Here is a 21227-nt window from a genome sequence, read left to right on the forward strand (position 1 = left end):
GGAGCGGCTTGCCGGATCGGATACCTCATAGTTCCGGATAGTTAAAAAATCAGCGGGATTGGCCGGATACCGGATAGTTACCGGATATCCGGTGCATCCCTACTACATATGCGACGTTTGTCGTACTAAAATGTTGTATCCAAACTTTGAACGCAATTAGCAAACCATGTCTGGCATCACCGTCCTACCAATGGTATTAACAATAAAACGTTTATGTAAATTAGTTTATTGCACACTGTTATTAAAGCTTTGTAGTTATATTTCGTTGATTTTTTTTTTTTTTTTTTTGCGTAAATTTGACTAGCTGTTTTCCCTTACATGAGTTGCATTTCCCTATTTTTCTCTTCCCGTCATATGTGATTATTCTGTAGCTGCTGCTAAATTTACTTTAGCTACCAGTTTGTTGGCACCCTCAGCTTCAATTAGAGAAAGCCTGCGCTCGGTTATTGTCGATTCAAGATTGATGAATGCTCAACAAGGATGAAACTTCAGGGGTGCCCACTCCCCTTAAGAGCAAGGGCGCACCCCTCTAAATATCGCAAAGACCCCCAAAAGCCAGCCTCCCCCCCCTAAAAAAATAAGAAAATACCCCCTTAAAACACCCTCCTAAAAATTTCAATTTAACAGTCTGCGCCATGACCCCCCCCCCCAGGTGGGCACCCCTGTGCCTTGGAACCCTATAGTACCACACCCTGGGGTGATGTCATGAGATGCTTTCGTTTACGAAAAAAAGTCACTCCTACCATTGATCCACAATACCATGACAGCCAAACGGTAAGATTGTAACATGCTTCAGTCACATATATTGGCACTCATGGCAAGATTCCCAGGAGCAAATTTTTACAGGACAATGCTCGGTCACACACAACAAGTGTGACGGGGGGCTTCCTCTTCCTCATTATCTGTTGCTCGAATGCCTGGTTTGTCTTAAATCGAACATATTTAGTATTGCATGAGACAATACGTTAGGCGGCCTTCGAGTTTTGCAGTAGGTACGATGACGTAGGACGTCGTACGAGAACGAGACTGTTATGCCCCAATCCTCCCCTGTATTGCCTCATGCGTTCACGCTAGCGGTAGTGCAACACATTACTAAAACCTCCATTCATTTTGGATTTTTCCAGCAATAAAGGATAATTTTTCTTTCATTTTGTAATGACTTGCTTAAGTAACAATCTAAACATATGTAAAAATTCGTTTCCTTTTGATAACTCCTTCTTGGTGCGTCGAATATTTTGTTATGGAGTGTGCAATTCAATTTACTTTTTCGTGAAAAAAGTTCTCTGACACATAAACTAAAATATCATTGCGTCGTATTAATAAGCGAAATTTCATTCGATTAAATTTTATCTTCATAACAATTTTATAGCCCAGAGCATGAAATAAGAAATTTTTCCATATTTCAGTGTGATGAAGTAATGCATAAGAAAATTGCTTAGTAATACGAAAATTGCTTCATCTCTTTAGCACTTTATCTGTTCAGTAGGAGTAACTTCTTGTTACAAATCAGCTGTCAATTTTGATATGGGATCTAAAACAAAACACAATAGCTCCAATTTGATAAAACAGTTTCGTTATCAGTTACAGATTAACCTTCCAAGGACAAAACGAACGCTATTTTTTACAGTAAAAACAATTTTTCTCCTCTGCCACTTTCTATAGGAAATGTGCCCGGGCGTGTGTTTCGAAATTACATTCGAAAATGAACGTTGAGTTTTTGAAACAAGTGAGGCCAGAACTATGGGTCGCTTTAGGCGCTTTAATCGTTACGTATGTGATTTCCTCCATTGTGAGAAATTGGAAGAAGAATTTCCCACCAGGTCCCATTGGATTACCGATAGTAGGTTACATGCCATTTTTAACGAAGAAACCTCATGAAAAACTGACGCAACTGTCAAAAAAATATGGAGATGTTTACAGGTATAGGATCCTACGCTCAATTTTTTAATTTCAAGTATCCGAATCAATTGGAACCGAACCCCAATCGGATAATCAAAAATTCGGATAAATGGATTCTTATGAAGAAGGTGTCCATGTTAATCATGAATGTATGTCTTTTACTATACTAATAATAGAGCTCAAAGTTTGTCTGGATATCTGGATCTCTCTCTGTGACGCGCATGGCGCCTAAAACGTTCGGTCGATTTTCCTGAAATTTGGTACAAAATTAGTTTGTAGCATTAGGGTGTGTACCTCGAAGCGGTTTTTCGAAAATTCGATTTTGTTCTCTTTCTATTCCAATTTTAAGAACATTTTACTGAGCAAATTATCATAACGTGGACGAGTAAATTACCAAATTGTCATAACGTGAAACCGTAACATGGGCGAACAAATGAACATAGCAAATTGGCGAGAAAGTCATCATCCATTATTTGTAAATATATAAGCGAACCAAATGATTTTTTAATTTTCTACTACGGGCTCTGCACGGGCAAAGCCGTGCGGGTACCGCTAGTTGAAAATAAGAAGAAAGAAAAACGGTTTAAAAATTTTTTTTGTAAATTACTCAACTAGAAGGGTAACGTTTCTCATGCTAAGCGTACTTACAAGAGCTGTACAAAAGGACATTATGTACTTTGTACTATGGTACTGTAAATGAAAGCCATTGCTTGCTGAACATCTCGGTCAAAGTAAACTGTTTGACTAGCTTCGCAAAGGAAGGATAATAGCGCGTTTTGACCCAATCATTATTTTGCAAATCGCAGAGCGCGTTTTAGTTTTGAAGTTTTCTTTTTGAAATTCTGAAAGCTATTCGGATTATCAGCGATTCGGATAGTTGGAGTTCGGATAATTGGAGTTCTACTCCATATATATTTTTTTCATTTTTGTTTGTACTTTTACGTATGTGCTTCACTGCACGTAAACCAGTCTAAAGAACTTTAAAGTGAGATAGAAAAATTACTTATTAACATGGGGCTCCTCAAATTCATATACAAGAACCAGCGACGACACTATATAAGTATACAGGGTGTTACGTTTTAACCAGCAAGACCTTTATTTTCGCAACCGTTCGTCCCAGATGTATACCTCCAATTGCAAAAATGTTCAAAATATTGAAAGTTTAAAGCAAAAATAAAAATGAGTCAAAAAATACAAAATTTAACTTTTTATACGGACTCTAGGCCCCCTAGCTAATAGTTAGAGAAATAATCTCCTTTGAAAAACAATTCCAACACAAAAAGTTTGAAAATAGTACGACCAATATTCACCGAGATGTGAAACGCAGCGTTTTGTGACTTTTACACCACTTCTCACTCGCCGTCAATAACGCCTTTTGGGGGAAAATATAGCAGTTAACATGTGTTCATAAAATTATACTTGTGCATAGAGTGTGGTTTTGTCCTGTGTTTTCGCGTATCACTGCATAACATTTGCATTTGTTTTCGAATAGAAATGAAATATAGTATAAATACCTTGTTTTTCTTACTTTGACGATCTGTCATTTTTCTGAAAGGGCGGTAAGTTCCAATCTCATTTTTGTATGGTCACTTAAAACTTTAAACTGGTATATCTTTCTGAGTTTTGGTCGACAAATGTCCAGTTTTTTATGTTAGCAACAATGGAGATTATTTCCCTAAATATAAGTTAAGGGACCTGGGGCCCGTATAAAAAGTTTGTATTTTTTGACTCATTTTAATTTTTGCTTCAAGCTTTCACTATCTTTACTCTGCATCTGATTTTGAACATTTTTGCAATTGGAAGTACAGTGAAACCTCTCCGAGCAGCCACCTGTCTTAAGCGACCACCCCTCTAAACGGCTCCTTTTTTGCGGCACGGATTTTTTAGCCCATAGACTTTATATTAAAAACACCCCTAGCAACGGACGCCCAACCCTTCTGAACGGTCACCGAGTGGATAAGTCTATTCCATTTTTCAGGAAAATCTATTCACTTTCTGTTTCTAATCTGCAGCTTTTCAGTTCAAAGAGGAGAATTCTTATTGGCCTTTAACGAATTCCGATAATTTTGGAGTAAAAATGTCAATTATGTTTATTTTATTAGTTGGTCAGTGTGTGCGTGTAATCTGGGTTCCAAACAACACTGTCGGAGATCACTTTATAAATCTCGAACTACGGTTCAGCAATATGAACGCGGAAAATCGGCAAGAGAATTAATAGAGTGCGATTTTGAATTCTTTCCAGCACGAAACAGCAATGGAGAGCTTTGATAATTACACTGCCGACTGAGAGAAACATTTTCTGGTTAACGGAGTCAACGAAAATAAGCGTTTTTTAATCAAATCTAATTTAGTTTGGAGTTGATTTAAATTAACTAATCAGTTCGCTGTGTGTAATACATTTTTATGCCTTTCAAGCACTAATTAGGCCTTTGACAATCAATTTGTGTTTTGTGAGCATGAGCAAACTAAACTTTCAACTGAAGTGATGTTGGGGATAATAAATAAAGTCATCGGAAAATCAAATGCAATGACAAATAAATTGGTTAGAGCTATTTATTTATCATTTTGAATTGCGACAAGCAACATTTTGAATTCGATTTTAAAAACCATTGTTGGAGAACTGCATTCTGTGTATTAGACTTGCTTATAATGTGTATTATAGAATAATATTGCAACTGCCTCTCTCAACGTCCGAAATTTTGCAGAACGGAGGGGTGGCCGCTCAGAGAGGTTTCACTGTATACACAGGACTAATCTTGTTCTATCTAAACTCTCTGCATTTCGAGTGCTCAAAACCGTGGTTCCGATATCCCTTGCTATATTCCAGTCTTCAGGATAAACTCAATTACTCCATTCCTTTAAATCTGACAGCCACGGCCAGGGCCGCGCCGCGCCGTACCCATATGCAAGGTCGTTCCGGGCATGACGGCGCCGGAGCCAAAAAGGCGCCGAGCTCTACCGATCAAAAATGCTTCAAATGAAGGGAAAATAAACTCTAATTAAAAAGTAAAATGGAATTATATCCAATGGAGGCAGTGAAATTATGCTGCTCATTGAAACAATTAACCCATCTCGCTGAGAATCTAAAACGCAGAATTATTGACTGTGTCCAAACATGCTATTCAAAAGTGCTATCTTTTACACTGAAAACAAGTGACTTTAATTAATGCATACATTATCATTTTCCTTTTTAATGTGGAGCCGTGAATGCTATTTTGGTACGTCTATAGTACACAAGGTTGAGCATAGGAAGAGCTAGAAATTTGTTTATCCCCATTTTGGTTCTTGCAGTGAATATCTTGTATTATAATTTTTGCAAACATAGTCTTTTTGTGGTTTTTAATTCGGTGTAGTTCCACTGTTTCATGTTATCATACATTAAAAAAAATACGGTAAACACATTTGCATGTGACGGAGAAAGCACTGGTTTCTCCTTGCGCTAGTGTACAGACATTTTGGTCTGAGACACCTGTCTTCTCGGTGTGCGCGCTGCCTAATATTTACATATTGGTGACAATAATTTAGGTTAATTTTTTAATTCCGAAAAATAACGAGTTGATCATAATTACTCGTTCTCCTCCCTTCTTTTTATCTCTTTAACTATTTGTGCATTAAAGAATAATAATAAAAAAAAAAACTTTGGAGAGACTATGTATTTGTTTTGGATCGTTTTGAAATGGTTCCGGATTTTAGAATTTTTGATTTTACAGGAAATGTGATTTTAGTTTCAGATTTTAAGGGAAAATATCCTCTACTTCAATTTAGAAATCTATTCAGTACTCTGTTGTCGTGTTTTGACAGGCCTAACTCTTTGAATAATTGTCTATCAAATAGGGAGACATTTATAGCGGTGTTATATAACTTTGATATTTAAAATATTTTCTTTTCCCAAAACGTATTAGCATATCAAAGACAGGGTTCATCGAACTGGGCCCAGCCTGAAAAAACCTTCCTGGTTTTTTTCGGACAGGCATACTTGAAAAAACCCACTATCTCGGTAAAGTGGATTTTTCACTATTTTCTATATTTTGAAACATTTTCTTCAGAAACAAACTAAATATTGATCAATATGAAGTTTAGAAATAGACATCTTGCTTTCTAGACAGTGTATTAAGTATTAGAAATTTAAGCTGCATACAAGCGAGCAATAATTATTTCGATCACATTCCAATATTTTTTTTAACTGTTGGGGTAAAATGCTTAGATTAACTGTAACTGGCTATCTATTTTTTTACGGCATCTTAATGCAAGGTTTCCAAGAGAAAAAGTCGGATTCCAAAGGTTAATTTCAATCGCCCCTGCCTTACATCTGCCCATACTCAAAATAACTTCGGGATATGAGGCAAAAACGTACACTGTGTTCCAAAATTGAAAATTTATAGATTATTTTTCTTTAATTAAATTAAATGCCAAACCAATGTTTTTCCATATTACATTTGTCTACACAACCTGACCCCAGGAGTTAACTATATTTTGCTTGAACGCCACTGCATAAAGGCGCTCAAAAGACATTTGCACGACGGCGCTGATCAGGCTTGGCGCGGCCCTGGCCACGGCATTGATCCACCAAAAAAGGAATTATCATAATTTTCGATAAAACAACCATTGTGGAAGGAGGTCTTTTACAGAACGTTCTTCCGTTCTGCCTTCCTGCTAGATAGGATTTCAGTCCCTGACATCAACAAGTTTCACGCCATGACCAAGTAAAAAAAAAAAAAAAAATTAAAGGAGAAAACGTTAGGAGCGGAATTTTATTTTGATAGATAATGAAATTGGAAATAAATATCAGACAACTGACTGATTTTTATTATCAAGTAAGTTTAAAACAAAAATTTGAAATCATCTAAATTCTTCTTAAAAAATATAGCCCATTAACTTGATCAAAACATTGCGCTAGCCAACCAGTAAAACGTTTCAAAAAATGTAGCATTTATGTAGTTTAAATAGTATTCAAATCGGCTAATTTTATGAAAGTAGAAAATACAAAACGCTTGAAAAATCTTTGCATTTTGATTAATGAAATTTTGTAATTTAGAGAATAAATACTGGTTTCAGAGGAATATAATAGCAACGAAAATTTGCTAGCTTGATTTCCGTAGTCCCCTTCGAAGGGAAAGTGTTTAACATAGTACTCAAGCTCAGATCTCGAGCAGTTTATTTTATTTATTTATTTTATTTTATTTATTTATTTATTTATTTATTTATTTGTTCATTTATTTATTTATTTATTCATTTATTTATTTATTTAATGTAGTTTACTTCTTTTTGTCTTTTGACGCGAAGCAGGAAATATTTCAGCATAAAACGAAAGCTTGAATTTATAATGAAAACGGAAGTGACGTCTTACATTGGTCAGCTATCGCCAAAATGTCGCGAAATATGAAGCGAAAAACAAAGTACCAAATCCAGGTCTGACGATATTTGGCGAGGTTCCTCCAGAACTCTAAATTAGTGCGGAGACTTATCTATAAAAGTCTCTTTTCTGCATTGATTCTCGGGACTGCAGAAAAGAGGTTATTTCACTATTCACAAAATTTTTTCTATTCAACTAAAATTATATTTTATGAACAAATCGTAATTAAATTACGAAATATTTACATTTAAATTATTCACACTGGCATTATACTACGTATATTTTGTAACTATTTTAAGGTAGTATTGGCAACTATTCGATAAATGTTTTCTTTTCTTTTGTTGGTAAAGTTTGACCACGGAGAGATGGTGAGTGACTTTGAAGCAAACATCATCTGTATTATTTGTAATAGGCGGAATCAGCCAGAAAGCGCCGAGTAGTAAGATGTGCGTACTGGCTGGACCTATCTATGTATTACAAAAAATAACAAACAATCTATTACAAATGATGTTTTCGCTTCAAGGACATCCGCCATCTCTCCGTGGTCAAACTATAGTATGTGATATGAATTGCTTTATTTATGCTTCGACCAATAGCGTTCCAGATCAGAATTGACGTAAATAATAATTAAGCATGCATAAAAAATAGAAGAGTTTTGGAACTATAACTTCTTTTTGAGCCTATATGAGTACGGGAACTCATGTTTCTCCCCTCCCCCGTTTTATTGCTTACTGTTGTTCTTAGTCCGAAGACAGAACAATGCTCGTGTGTATATGTGTGTGTGTACATATTAAAGCTAATATTTTCTCCTTCTCTTAACAGTATTCGATTAGGCTCAGAATTGGTAGTTGTGTTGAATGGAACGAAGGCTATAAGGGAAGGTTTTTCGAAATCGGAATTGCTGGCAAGACCTCCCACATCTCCATTTGCATTGTTCGGTAGTTCTGATAATGAAAGTAAGCTATTTTGTTTATACCTCTGTATTTCCAAAGAGTAATTAATTCAGTGTATATGTTACATTATGTTACGCTCAGTATGTTTGACTAAACATTTAAATACTGGTTAGTCAAAATTAAATGTCATTTGTATCTAACTCTGTCAGCAGGAATGGTTAAACATATCCGTTGATAGTTGGACATGTCCAACTACTTACGAATTACTCTTGAAATTTCAAGTGTGCTAAATTTCCTTTTAAAACAAGCAAGTTTTGGTCCTGACCGCTTCCGCCTTTCGGGAAACCAGGTAGCAGAAACAGCGCGACGCTGCGACGTACGTTGGTTCTTGAGACAGTCTGCAGACTATTTCTTAGTTTGAACGACAGAAAAACAAATGCTAAAAAAAACACAGTGTCAAAGATTTCAGCAATTGTTGTTTTGTCCCTTATTTTCTGGGATTGAATCCGCGTGTAGTCTGTAGAGTGTAGGTTAAGTTTACAGTCTTATTTTTATGTGTTTTTCGGTGCTGATTTAGATTTTACAATTAACTAAATGTTAGTTTATCTTGCAGACTATTTTTGATGTTTTTAATCTGCGTCGCAGACTGTTGAAAGAAGTTCGGCGACTAGGTGGGAAACTTTCAGTTGCGTAGGAAAGCCAAGTTTTAAACCCCCCAGTTAGATGCATATTGCATAGGTTCTCGACTAACGAAAGTTTAGCAAGTCTATCTGACGTTTATTGCAAAACAATTTTGCGAGATTCCAAACCTGATCTTATTACCGAAATTTAATAACACCTTAGAGAAATTTTATTTTATTAATTAGAATAACTTTTTACAAAATACATTGTTTCCTTAGGTCCCTTCTTCCTCAGTGGCGTACATATATGGCAGGAACAAAGGAAATTTGTTGTTCAATCTATGAAAGATTTAGGATTAGGAAAGTCCAAAATCGAAGGAAAGATTCAGGTAAGTTCAACTTAACTTTTTGATGATAAAGATAAAATTTACAAATTCAATTATAAACTGGAATTTTACATTTCGTACAAGTTGAGTTGGCTCATGATACATTTCGTTTCTTTCTTAGTTGACTTGTTGCAAATGTTTTATGAAATATGTCGAGAAATTCATTTCTATTTTTTTTTACTTCCTTTTACAAAAAAGGAAGTATTGTATTTGCGAAAAAAATTTCCCTCAAAAAACGACCTTAATTTCCATTTTGCTCACCCTCGAATGAATGTTGATTTTTTTTTCGACTCGATCACACGTGGATAAGTGCCTAAGAACGTATGGACACGCGAAATACCCATTGTGACGATTCCCGAGTTAGTTACAACGAGTTTTCTCGTGACGTCCGTTTCTACGTATGTATGTATGTGCGTATGTATGTCGCACAACTCAAGAACGGTATGTCCTAGAAAGTTGAAATTGGTACGTAGACTCCTAGTGAGGTCTAGCTGTGCACCTTCCGCCCTTTTGGTTGCATTCGGGTGTTTTTAAGGGGTCTTTTACCCCTTTTTTTGGGTGGGGGGGGGAATCATTGTTAATTTCTATGTAAACTCAAGTGGTGTCACAATTTGGCAGACATTTGGCGATATATCGCCAGTCTTTTGGTCGCCAAATTTTGTCACCAACTTAGAGACAAATTTGGCGATTTTTTTTTGTTTTAAATTTGGTTTGAATTTGGCCACTGTTGGTGATATTTAGAAAGTAAACTATTGAATCATATTAAAATTACCAATAATGGGAAAATGACATTAAACTGAAGTAAAAGAAAGTCATGTGAGGCACACTCTCGTTTTAATGGATATTACCAGGAGTGGGGAATATCATGATTTACTTGCCACAGGCGACCGATTTTCCTGATAAGACGAGCAGGGGTGCCTATTACCCCCCCCCCCCCCCCCAAGAACAAGGGCCCACCCTTTCAAATAAAACGAACGAGCTCCCGCAAAAAAAGAGAGAGAAATACCCCTGAAAACACCCTTCGCCTAATAATTTCAATGTCACAGTCTGCGGCATGACACCCCCCCTCACCCCAGTCGGCACACCTGAAGGCGAGTGCATATTTAGTTAATCAGTCTCTTTTTTCTACATACGATTCGCATAGACACCTAAATCGTACCCATTATGTTCAGCTGCACAAAACAAAAATACCGTATTTGTTCCATGTGGATCAGTTACAGAAAACAGAACATGAATTAGTTAAAAAACAACTGAACCAGAACAATTCTAAACACTAAAGACTTTTTCTATTTGACCCAGCTAAGCCTAATAATAAGTGGTATTTTGTAGATGACACCATGTTTTACTGTAACTTTGTTCATAGTTTTAAACTAGCATGGTTGCGGCACTGTTTGTTTTGGTTTCTTTTTACATAAAAATATAACCGAATCCAACAATAAAAACATGTTTCCCATGATTCTGAATTTCAATCTATTTCTTGTTACAAATCATGAAGTTAAATTGATCTGAAGTAATATTATATGTCGATAAGCAATTGCAGAAGAATTTTTCATAAATATTGAAAATTTCATTAAATTTTTTTTTTTTTTTTTGCGTTGCTTAAAAATGTTGCCATACGTCAGAGGCTATGCGTCATTGATGAATGCATAAAATCGCACCTCTTTACAAAACCAGAGTATTTCATTAGGAGTTGCTGAACATTTACGATTAATTTGTGTGCCTTTTGTCTTTAAAGTACGTTAATATTTGTTTTCATTGCTTTTGAACCTCGACTTGTAAACTAGCTTGTTAAAAACAATGATGGTCCCTTTTGGGAACTTATCTTCTGTTTATAATGCCATCGTATTGTGCTCCGCCATCAGTCTCGTCTAGTGTTCAGAGGAGTCTGACTGCGATGGGGTGGTCCCGGGTTCGAATCTCGGCACCGGGCATGAATGTACCTTCTCTCTTCTGTTCTTGTCCTTCCTTTGTGCTATGAATGATTGCTTACCCTATAAATGGGTCCTTATGGCACGTGTGTACTGAGAAAGACAGACTTCACTCCAAATTGCGGTGCAGTTGAAAAAGTGAAGCAGCGCCCCCCCCCCCCCCCCAATTGCCAGAAAACAACATCATCATCATCGCATTTTACTATTTAATAATCCGAGCACTCTGGACTCATTTATTTTGTCAAAAATTGGGTACAGTCGAGTCTCGACTTACGTTTGGGACGCGTTCCAAAACCCCTCGCGTAAGTCGAAATTTCGCGTTGTGGAAACGGGTTGGTATATAAACTGTTTTATGAACATACTTCATTATTTTCATAATGAAGTGCATTCATTAAGACCCTTAAAACTGTTTTGAATGAGTTTTCAACTATATATTACCATTTCTTACATAAAGAATTGAATTTTTATTTTTAAAAAAGCAGTATATAATTCAACATGAAATACTGTTGCGACGCACAAAATCAGTGATCAACGGGAGAGAGAGACATAACATAAAACAGTACAGTTCATAGTAAAAATATAACACCATATAGTACCGTGCAGTAGATACAGTAATTGTATCTGTACCAGTAACTTAAGTAGTATGTTGTGGCTATCACGAAACTTTCTTCTATATTTTTCTTTCTTTCTCTGATCCCTCCCATGCTTGACGAGGAAGCAATATTCCCAACGAAAACAAAATTACACATGCAAAAACTTGACGATCATCCCAATGTCTGAATTAATGCAAAAGCAAAGAGCGAAAATTGAAAGTTATTTTAAAAGCTTTGCTTGAATTAATTACAAATATTTTATTTGTTAACAAACAGAAGATGGCAACAGTTCAAAATTTCAAATCATTGAGATAATATTTCCGATCATTTAACCATACAATTAAAATCACGAGAAATACGCAGACGACAACCTATTACGATTTATCTTTCTTATTCTTGCATTAATAAAGCTATTTTTATTCGCAAAAAAAAAAAAAAAATCAACACCTCTTTTAGCGATTGGCGTCAAAATTGAACCAAAGCCTGTTTACATATGGATTCACATATATTCCAAATTTCAACCAGAACGTAGCATTACTTCTTGAGATAGGGCACTCACAATCAAAAAAAAGAACAGGCGATTGCGATACCCCCCTTTTTAGCTGTGGACACCAAAATAAAATCAGCTCTTATACCCACTAAGGGCTACTTGCCGATAAATTTTTCTTTCATTCCGTTCATTATTTCTTGAGATACAGCAGCCACAATTGACGAAAAAAAAACGTTCTATAGTTCACCCCCGTTTGAGTTATTGACACCAAAATTGAATCACCACCTGTTCCTGTTATTGGCAACATATGGACCAAATTTTGTTTGATTCAGCCAGTTACTTTTTGAGGAATAGCAAGCACGCGTAACTCAAAAAACATCCCATTGCTCCACCCCTTTGGAGGAATTCGCGAAAAACCAATGGGCACAAGTTCACATAGGGGCACATATGTGTACCAAATTTCGTTCGATTTCATGCGGTAGTTTTTGCTGTAGAGCAACCACAAAAAACTGGTCACACACATACACACACACACATACACACACATACACACACACACACACACACACACACACACACACACACACACAGACATTTTCCAAAAATAGTCGAAATGGACTCAGCACACCTCAAAACGTTCGAATCCGTCATTCGAAATTCGAAAATTTGCACGAATCCAATACTTTCTTCTATATATTAGATATAGAAGAAAGTAAAAATGGAGATGATGATAATTTATGATGCGCGATCTCAGATAGTTATCAGTCTTCCCTTGACAGCGCACGCCGCATGCACATCAGGGAATGTTTGTGTTCCGAAAATTTAAGGTTGCTGTTTCCGAAAATTATGAGCTGACAACACATTGTAAAACTAATAAATAATTAGAAAAAACTTTTAAAATGGCTTTTTCAATGATTTTTGTAAGCATATTTGAAGAGTTTTTACGGAGGTCTGAGCTTCCTCATTGTTCCCGAAAATTTTACTTGACTCCACTCAGCCCTGATGCACATCAATCAACTCGTCAGAAGATGAAAGAATTAATCTGCTCTCTACCGAGGTTATTCTGCCGAAAATTTTCGTATTGTTGTCGAGGAATTCGCGAAAACTGTAAACTTCGTTGCTCGTGAAAAACTCGCGTTATAGCCATTTCGCGTAAGTCGAATCGCGTTGTAGCGCGATTTGACTGTATTCCAATCAGAATTTTAAAGTAAAGTGATCATTTTAACAAGAATATGACCCCTTACAAAAAATTTCCTCCTAAAATTTCAAGAAAGACTTGAATTGCTGTCGATCGCACCTTACTTGTTTTACAAGAGCTCAAGATAGCTAAATATAGTTAAAAGTTTTTTCTCCTGCACCGTGCAATGAACATTACTCTTTACTTGGCGATTTTTACTCACTTCAGAACTTTCCTGGCAGCATGTTCATGTCCTTAAGCCGCTATATTAGAGAGACTGCAAACTTCGCGTGTTGAGCACCCAGGTAAATTCCATCATTTACTATTGAATTTCATTATATAAAACTTTTTTTTCTTTGCTTTAGGATGAAATTCATTATTTTCTCGAAGTACTGAGAAACACCAAAGGGCAGCCGATAGATTTGAAAGAGCCCCTCACCCCTAGTATGTCGAACAACATTGCTTCCTTGGTTTTTGGAGCACGAAACGAGTACAAGGATCCTGAGAGAATCCAGTTTGATGAAGCTTTGGACGAAACTGCTCGTTCAGCTGGTCAGACGGCATCTCACATTTTCTTCCCGTGGATACGATATATCCCTTTCATTTTGAAGTTGCTTGATTTAGATAAAGCTGTGAAAGCTGGTCTAAAGATAGAGGAAGTTTACAGGTATAACTATGCTTTTCAAAAGAATCAATGCATTTCGTTGATATCCCCTCTCATCATATTGAGAGGAAAAGGAGAAGAGAGAGCGCATGAGTACAGAAATAAGTAAACTTATTAGTTCTGAGTATGATGTTCCACACTAACTCCGTATCAGAACACTACCTTCAAACTTCAAGTCCTGGGTCGGAGCTTAAGTTGCGATACGTCCGCCATCTTGGGACGAAATGCCGCTTTCTTCCCATGTCTGCTATAACTAAGTAGCGTGTTTTGCTTCTTGATTGTAGATTAACATTAAAACCACAATCAAGATGCAAAATAGGCTACTTCAACATAGCAGAGAGAAGAAAAAAGCAACGTTTAGCCCCAAGATAGCGGACAAAAGTGTTACTTTGTTCTACGATTCAGGGCTTTAGTCAGAACTGGGACGGCAGTGTTTGAAAATGCATATTGTAACTGTAACACTTATTTGCAATTTTTAACAAGAATATTGTTTCGTATCGATTACGGCAGTTAGGAGGTGGTTGCAGCAACCTTTCTGCGCAAGTTTTATGCCACTGGCCATACTTAATTAAATTTACAAAGTCTCGTGCTTATTCATTGGTTGGCCTTAGTTCTCTCATTAAAATTTACTTTCATCTACTGACAATGATTTGTTGTAGAGTCGCTATATAAATATAGATAAGGCCCCTATATATAAGAGCCGACGCAGCTTACGATCAGCCATTTTGGATCGGAGTGCGTGTTTGATTGGTTGTCTTTTCTGACAAGTTATCGCGTTTGTTGAGTTTTTACAGGGAACAATTATTAGCGGCATGTGAATTATTTAGTAATTAAAATACTATTTTTGGTTAATTTGGCGAAACACGAAACTTTTCTCTGATAACCCTAGCTCCGTAACAATGAAAAATCCGATCCAAAACGGCTAAACTTAAGCTGATGCGCCGGGCTATCTATATAGCGGATCTAGATATAGGTAGAGCTATGTAGATAGGCCGACGCATCAGCTTAAGTTTAGCCATTTTGGATCGGATTTTTCATTGTTGCTCGGCTAGGGTTGCCACAACAAAGTTTCGGATTTCGCCAAATTGCCAAAAATAATATTTTATTTAGTAGGTAGTTCACGTGCCGCTAATAATCGTACGCAGTGAACAAACACCAAACGCGATAACTCGCTAGAAAAGACAACCACTCAAACACGCGCTCCGATCCAAAATGGCTAATCTTAAGCTAGTGCGTCAACTCGTAAGGTAATGCACTAGTAGTGGCCACAGATAAGCACACATTATGTCTTTTTTAAACTGTGAGTGTACAATATTAATTCCAATTTTTTAGCTCAATGAACGTATTATAGCCCAACTATTCCTGAATCGTCCCATTTTCTAAAAATGCCAGAATTTAAATTTTTTTCAATTTTTTATCTATTTTTCCCAAACTTCAAATTTGATCCAATAGTGGCCACTCCGAAATCTGAGATTTCCAGTAGTGGTCACATGCATGAGTCAGTAGTGGCCAGCTGACATTCTTTCCTTAGAATTCACAAAACTCACTTTAAATTCAAATAACTGATGGATAAATTTGATTTAATATGATAGTTACATTAAGTACCAATATATTAATCACATTTTTATTGTACATTTCTTTCTTCAAAGTACATAAGTACTTAAAATAAAATAAAAAAGTTTTTAGTAGAAAATTTGTATTTGTATTTTTTGTACGCTAATGTAAAAAATAAAGTAAAAGAAAATGAATGTACTTATATAAGTATTCTACATACGAACTTTGGTAAGTATGAACTGAATAATTACTATCACTACGAAATCTTTACTAATAAAAAAACTGAAAGTCTGTCTGTATATCTGGATCTCTGTCTTTCTGGATGTCTTTGACACGCATAGCGCCTAGACCGTTTGGCCGATTTGCATGAAATTTGGCACAAAGTTAGTTTGTAGCATGGGAGTGTGCACCTCGAAGCGATTTTTCGAAAATTCGATTTTGTTCGTTTTCTATTTCAATTTTAAGGACATTTTCCCGAGCAAAATTTTAAGATGGACGAGTAAATTACGAAGTTATTATAACGTGGAACCGTAACATGGGCAAGCCAATTGGGGAGAAAATCACCATACATTATTTGTAAATACATAGGCGAACCAAAAGACCTTTTAATTTTTCTACTACAGGCAAAGCCGTGCGGGTACCACTAGTTCATAAGAAAATAGTAAGTACACAATTCAATGTAATTCTAGGACAATTTGTTTCCTACTTGTATTTGGTTCCAAGGTATATCAATGGATATAGGAAATTGGAAGCATAAGTTTTCAAAACTACTCTAAAGGCAGGGTGTCCATGCACCTAGAAAGTCATGGATTTCGGCTATGATCAAAAATGGTGATGGAAAGTCATGATTTTCGGCAAAAAGTGCTCAAAAGTCATGGAAATTGACAATTGGTCATGAACTTTGAGTTCAAGAACATGCATATTTATCGAGTTCTGCACATTAGCTTAAACTAACGCATCTTGGCCATTTTTTACGCTATTACGTTTTTCACACATTTCTAAATCCGATTGCATCCGCTTCTTCAATACTCGCTCATTTTTCTTTTCCTTGTGATTTTACCTTTTGGACATTTATAATTATGTATTTAGAATTATTTTTAACCCTCCTTATATGTCTTATTGTGTAGCTGAGGACTTTTAGACTTCTAATTTTGCCGATCGCATTCGATGCAAAAATTTTAAATAATCCGTGTTGATTCAAGAGACTCATAAAAATTATCATTAATTCTCAGCTATGTCTTAAGTTAATGAAGATTTTAGAAAATAAATTTGGTCTGAAGAATTAATTAAGAATTAACGTTTTGTATATCGATAAAATATAGAAATCAGGGAATTTTCAAAGGTAAAATTTTTAAAAAGTCCGTAAATGTTACATATTTCACAACTTCGAAAATTTTACAACATTTGTAACCTATCATAAAACTTAAAGCGGTAAATATCTGGTTTTGTCTGGTAAATTATTTTTAAGTACTTTAATATATTATTTTTTTCTGATTATTTATGCTATTTATTGTAAACATAATTTTAGTAGCTACTAAATTATCGTTAGTCACAGATAATTTAGAAAACTGCTAGTAGTACCATGCTCCTATTTTTTATTCGGGAAGCTTTGAATTTTTATCCGGTAAGCTAATAATTTCCCCCTTCCCAAAAATTTGAATTTTGGGTGTCCTGACTATTAGCAGTCATAAATAAATATGAATCAATAGATTATAAATTGTAAAACACATACTGACATGATTTAGACTACCAAACAGAAAAATTGGTCCATAAACAAGTGTTATAACTGGAAATTTTATATATCATGGCTTTTTCTAATTTTACTGTGTGTGACTTACTTCTAATAAGTGATTAACACCTTTAAAAAAATCTGTATTTTCAAGAAATAATTGCTTAAATCTAAGAAATTAAAAATTATCTGCTTTGCTTAGAAAAGGGATAACTTCGATTAAGCATTATGTACTTCCCCCTTCATTTTTTTGCCTGCTCAGCAAGCAGGTTGCAATCTCTCTCTCGGTTCTAGTAGAATGTTTCTCCTCTTTTTGTACTGCGCGCCAAATTCCTTTTTTTTTTTTTAACAACAAGTTATTTAATAACTCCCCCCCCCTCCCTGTGATATGCGCCCCTAGGTCAGGGCGTATGGGCCTAGGGGATGGCCTGTTGAGTAATCCAAGCCTGTCCATAGAACAGGTAAATGCACTAGTAGGCGCCACAGTGAAGCATATTCTGTGACTTTTTTAAACTGTGGGCCTACACTATCAATTACCATATTTGAAACTCAATGAGCCTATTATAGCCCTTCTCTTCCTTAATCGTCCCATTTTTTTAAAATGCCAGAATGTCAATTTGTTCAATTTTTTTCAAACCTCAAATTTGATCCATCAGTGGCCATTATATAATGTATATGAGTCAGTAGTGGCTATATTGCTGTTTAGAAGTGGCCACCCGGTGGCCACTACTAGATCACACAATAATATTATGTCAGAAATGAAGCAGGTTTTGATGTAAAGAGATTACAACATATTAAAAGTAAAATTGAGTTGATTTATGAAAAACCTTCCTGATTCAGTAGTGGCCACTCGGTGGCCACTTTTGAATTTCCCAACTTTTTTGGTACCAGTAGTGGCCAGGTAAACTGTCAGCCAAAAAAGCAACTATTTCAAGTTGAAAACGCTCCAAACATGATCTTTCACATTTCATAACATGGTTACATCTCTAAAAATATTATTTTTGAGCATTGTTCTATTCATAATACGACACAATGTTTATATACCTCGTCACGGAGAAGCGTTAGAAGACAGCTGAAAAAACATCGACAATCCAGGCGACCGTGTTAAATAGTTGATAACAATTTTCCATGATGCTCTACCTACTCCTCCCTGAACTGCCCACTACGCTATAGCCTGAGGTCTACCTCCTGCAAGTTTGAATCCACTGGGACCCTTAAAATATAAACCTTAAAGTGGCCACTACTGGTGCATTTACCTTATATATAGGGGCCTTAATTTGTTGATTGCATTATGACGTAAACTGGAGCAGGAAGGCTGTCGTTGTTGACTTGAAATTGCATTAGCAGAAATTCTTTTGTAGCTTCCACGGCTAGTGTGAAACTTGTATCATTTTTTGCTTTGGTTGCTTTCTTAAATTTCTTAAAAGTATCCGTCCAAAGCTCCAGGGTTCTTTCCGAAATACTAATTACTGACCGATTCGAACTTTCAGAAAGAAGATAAAGGAACACTTGGAAACCTTGGATCCCAAACACCCCAGGGATTATATTGACAGCTATCTCATAGAAATGGAAGCAAGGAAAAAGAAAGACCCTAACACAAGCTTTACTTGTAAGTAGTTGTTATTGGTAAAGTTATTGGTAAGATTGTTAGTGAACTGACCTCAATTAGTAGATGATCCCACAGGGTTGTCAAGAGTGAATTCTCGTGTTCACTTGACAGATAGTTCAAACTTCATGAACCATTCTTTTTACTTCCTTTTTCAAAAAAGTAAGTATTGTATTCGCCAAATAATTTTCTCAAAAATTAGTCTTAATTTCTATTTTGCTCGCCCCCGAATGAATACTGAGTTTTTTTTTTCAATCCGACCCCACGTGGATATATGCCTAAGAACGTATGAACACCTGAAATAGTTAAAGTTGTATTATTGTTTAAATGTATTTCTTTATAATTGTTTAGCAACAATAAGTACTTTTTGAAGTTTTACAATGGCGATCATCTAGTTGATTGGACTAAAGTTTCGCTTATAATATCTTCGTCTCTTCATATTTATAATTCCCAGTTCATTCTGCTAAGTAGATACATACCTTAACATGTTATTTAAAGTCATCAGGCTATGTAAAATTTATCAGGTTATGGGCGACAGCAAGCTCATTGCGTTTTTTAAAAAATAAAAGCGAAGATTAAGTTAAATACGAGAAATAGTTCAAAGATGGATTTATCAAGAACTGTTAAGTCGTTATCTGAAGAAGTAGATTTTCCAATGTGGAAACGGAAGGTAAGAGATGTATTAGATTATCACGAAGGGGCATTGGATGTAATTGATGGTAAGTTAAAGAAACCAGATGAATTACCTAGTACAGCAGATGCTACAGAATTCAAAGAAGTATGAAAGATGCTCTCTAATATATACATCAGAGCCAACAGTTATACCAAGAGTATAATCGCAAGTACAGTTACAGATTCCGTTTATCAAAAGATTATGGACAAAGCGACAGCTTTTGAAGCTTGGAAGCTTTGAAAACGTTGTTTGAAGCTTCATCAAAGGATCAGCTGTTCAAGATATGCAATGAACTTTTTAAGTTTGGTTGGACTTCTGTAGATGACATTATAACCTATGTTGCAAAATTAAGCAGTTTGTGGAATGAGTTGAACAGCGGGCTCATAGCGAAAGGGGAAAATGAACTCCCAGAAATGTTGCTTGTATGGAAAATTCTACATATTTTGGCAAGTAGCTTCAAATCTTTCAAATCAAGTTGGATGCTTCTTGCAAAAGATGAAGAAAAGCCTTTTGAAGATTTGGCTGCTCAGCAAAGTATGTTTGAGCGAAATTTCGCCGAAAACAATGAAAGAAGTGAAAAAGCTGCAGAAGCTCTTGTTGTCGCTAAGTCTAAAAATAAAGCAAATGAGAAGACGTTTCAAGCCAAGAACAAGTTAAACAACAATAGTGTTTGCAATTATTGCAAAGCAGTTGGACATTGGGTCAAGTCATGTTCCAAATGGATTGTCCCAATGTAACTAACACATTTATTTATTTTATCAATTTTGAGAAATTTCCTTCTTCAGGCACACATGCAATAGAAGCGGCAGAAAAAGAAATGTTGACAGCTTTAGGGAAAGGAAGCATTCTAGTCAAAGCTTCAGTTGGAAGAAATTCAGAAGTAATTGAGTTGAAAGATGCCTGGTATGTTCCTGGAATTAGCAAAAACTTGTTTTCAGTGTTAGCTGCTCAGGATAGAAATCAGAATAGTGAATTTACACTTCTACTCCTAGTGAATGCTGGTTGAAGATCAACAATGAAGTGAAGCTGTAGGGCACTCGAAGTGTATGTGGAACTCTATACAGGGCAGCTTTAGAGCCTATACTTCCAAACAAAGAAATAGAAGTTCAAGTTGCTGATACGTACAGCGACAAAAGTTCTTTATTGCAATTGTATCACAGTAGATGGGGGAATCAAGACAAGCGTCACGTAAGGAATATGCTCAAAAATGAATTCAATATTAAAGTGAATTTTGATAAAGAGCCATGTGAGCCTTGTATGCATGGTAAAGCACATCGTTTAAAGTTTGGCATTAAACTAAAGGCTACAAGAGTTGGAGAACTCGTGTCGACTGACGTCTGTGGACAATTCGAAGAGTCATACAGAAAGTATAAGTATTTTGTTGAGTTCAAATATCATTATTCCAAGTACCGATATGTTTTATTTTTGAAAAATAAGTCGGATATCGCGTTTTCTCTAAAATCTTTCATAGCTCATGCAAAAAATTTGGGATATTCAATTAGAGAAATCCTTAGTGACAATGGTGGTGAATTCGATAACCGAGAAGGTCGTGAATTTCTTCAGATAAAAGGAATTATTCAGAGACTCACTGCACCATACATCCCAGAGAAGATGGAACGAGCGAAAGAGAAAACAGAACAATCGTAGAAATGACCGGAACAT

At 35.9% G+C, this 21227-nt stretch overlaps 1 protein-coding gene across 1 annotated transcript in view; it reads left to right on the top strand.

Moving 5' to 3' along the window:
- The first annotated feature begins 1666 nt into the window (after positions 1-1666).
- The window catches only part of LOC129220640 (uncharacterized), an 83522-nt gene continuing 63961 nt past the window's right edge, over positions 1667-21227 (top strand). The window contains exons 1-5 of the mRNA XM_054855068.1: positions 1667-1920; positions 8075-8208; positions 9045-9154; positions 13705-14006; positions 18777-18895. Coding sequence (XP_054711043.1) covers positions 1703-1920; positions 8075-8208; positions 9045-9154; positions 13705-14006; positions 18777-18895 — 883 coding nt within the window. The 5' untranslated portion in view covers positions 1667-1702. The remainder of the gene's footprint in view (positions 1921-8074; positions 8209-9044; positions 9155-13704; positions 14007-18776; positions 18896-21227) is intronic.

Source organism: Uloborus diversus, chromosome 4 (assembly GCF_026930045.1).
Source record: "Uloborus diversus isolate 005 chromosome 4, Udiv.v.3.1, whole genome shotgun sequence".
Classification (NCBI taxonomy): Eukaryota; Metazoa; Arthropoda; class Arachnida; order Araneae; family Uloboridae; genus Uloborus; species Uloborus diversus.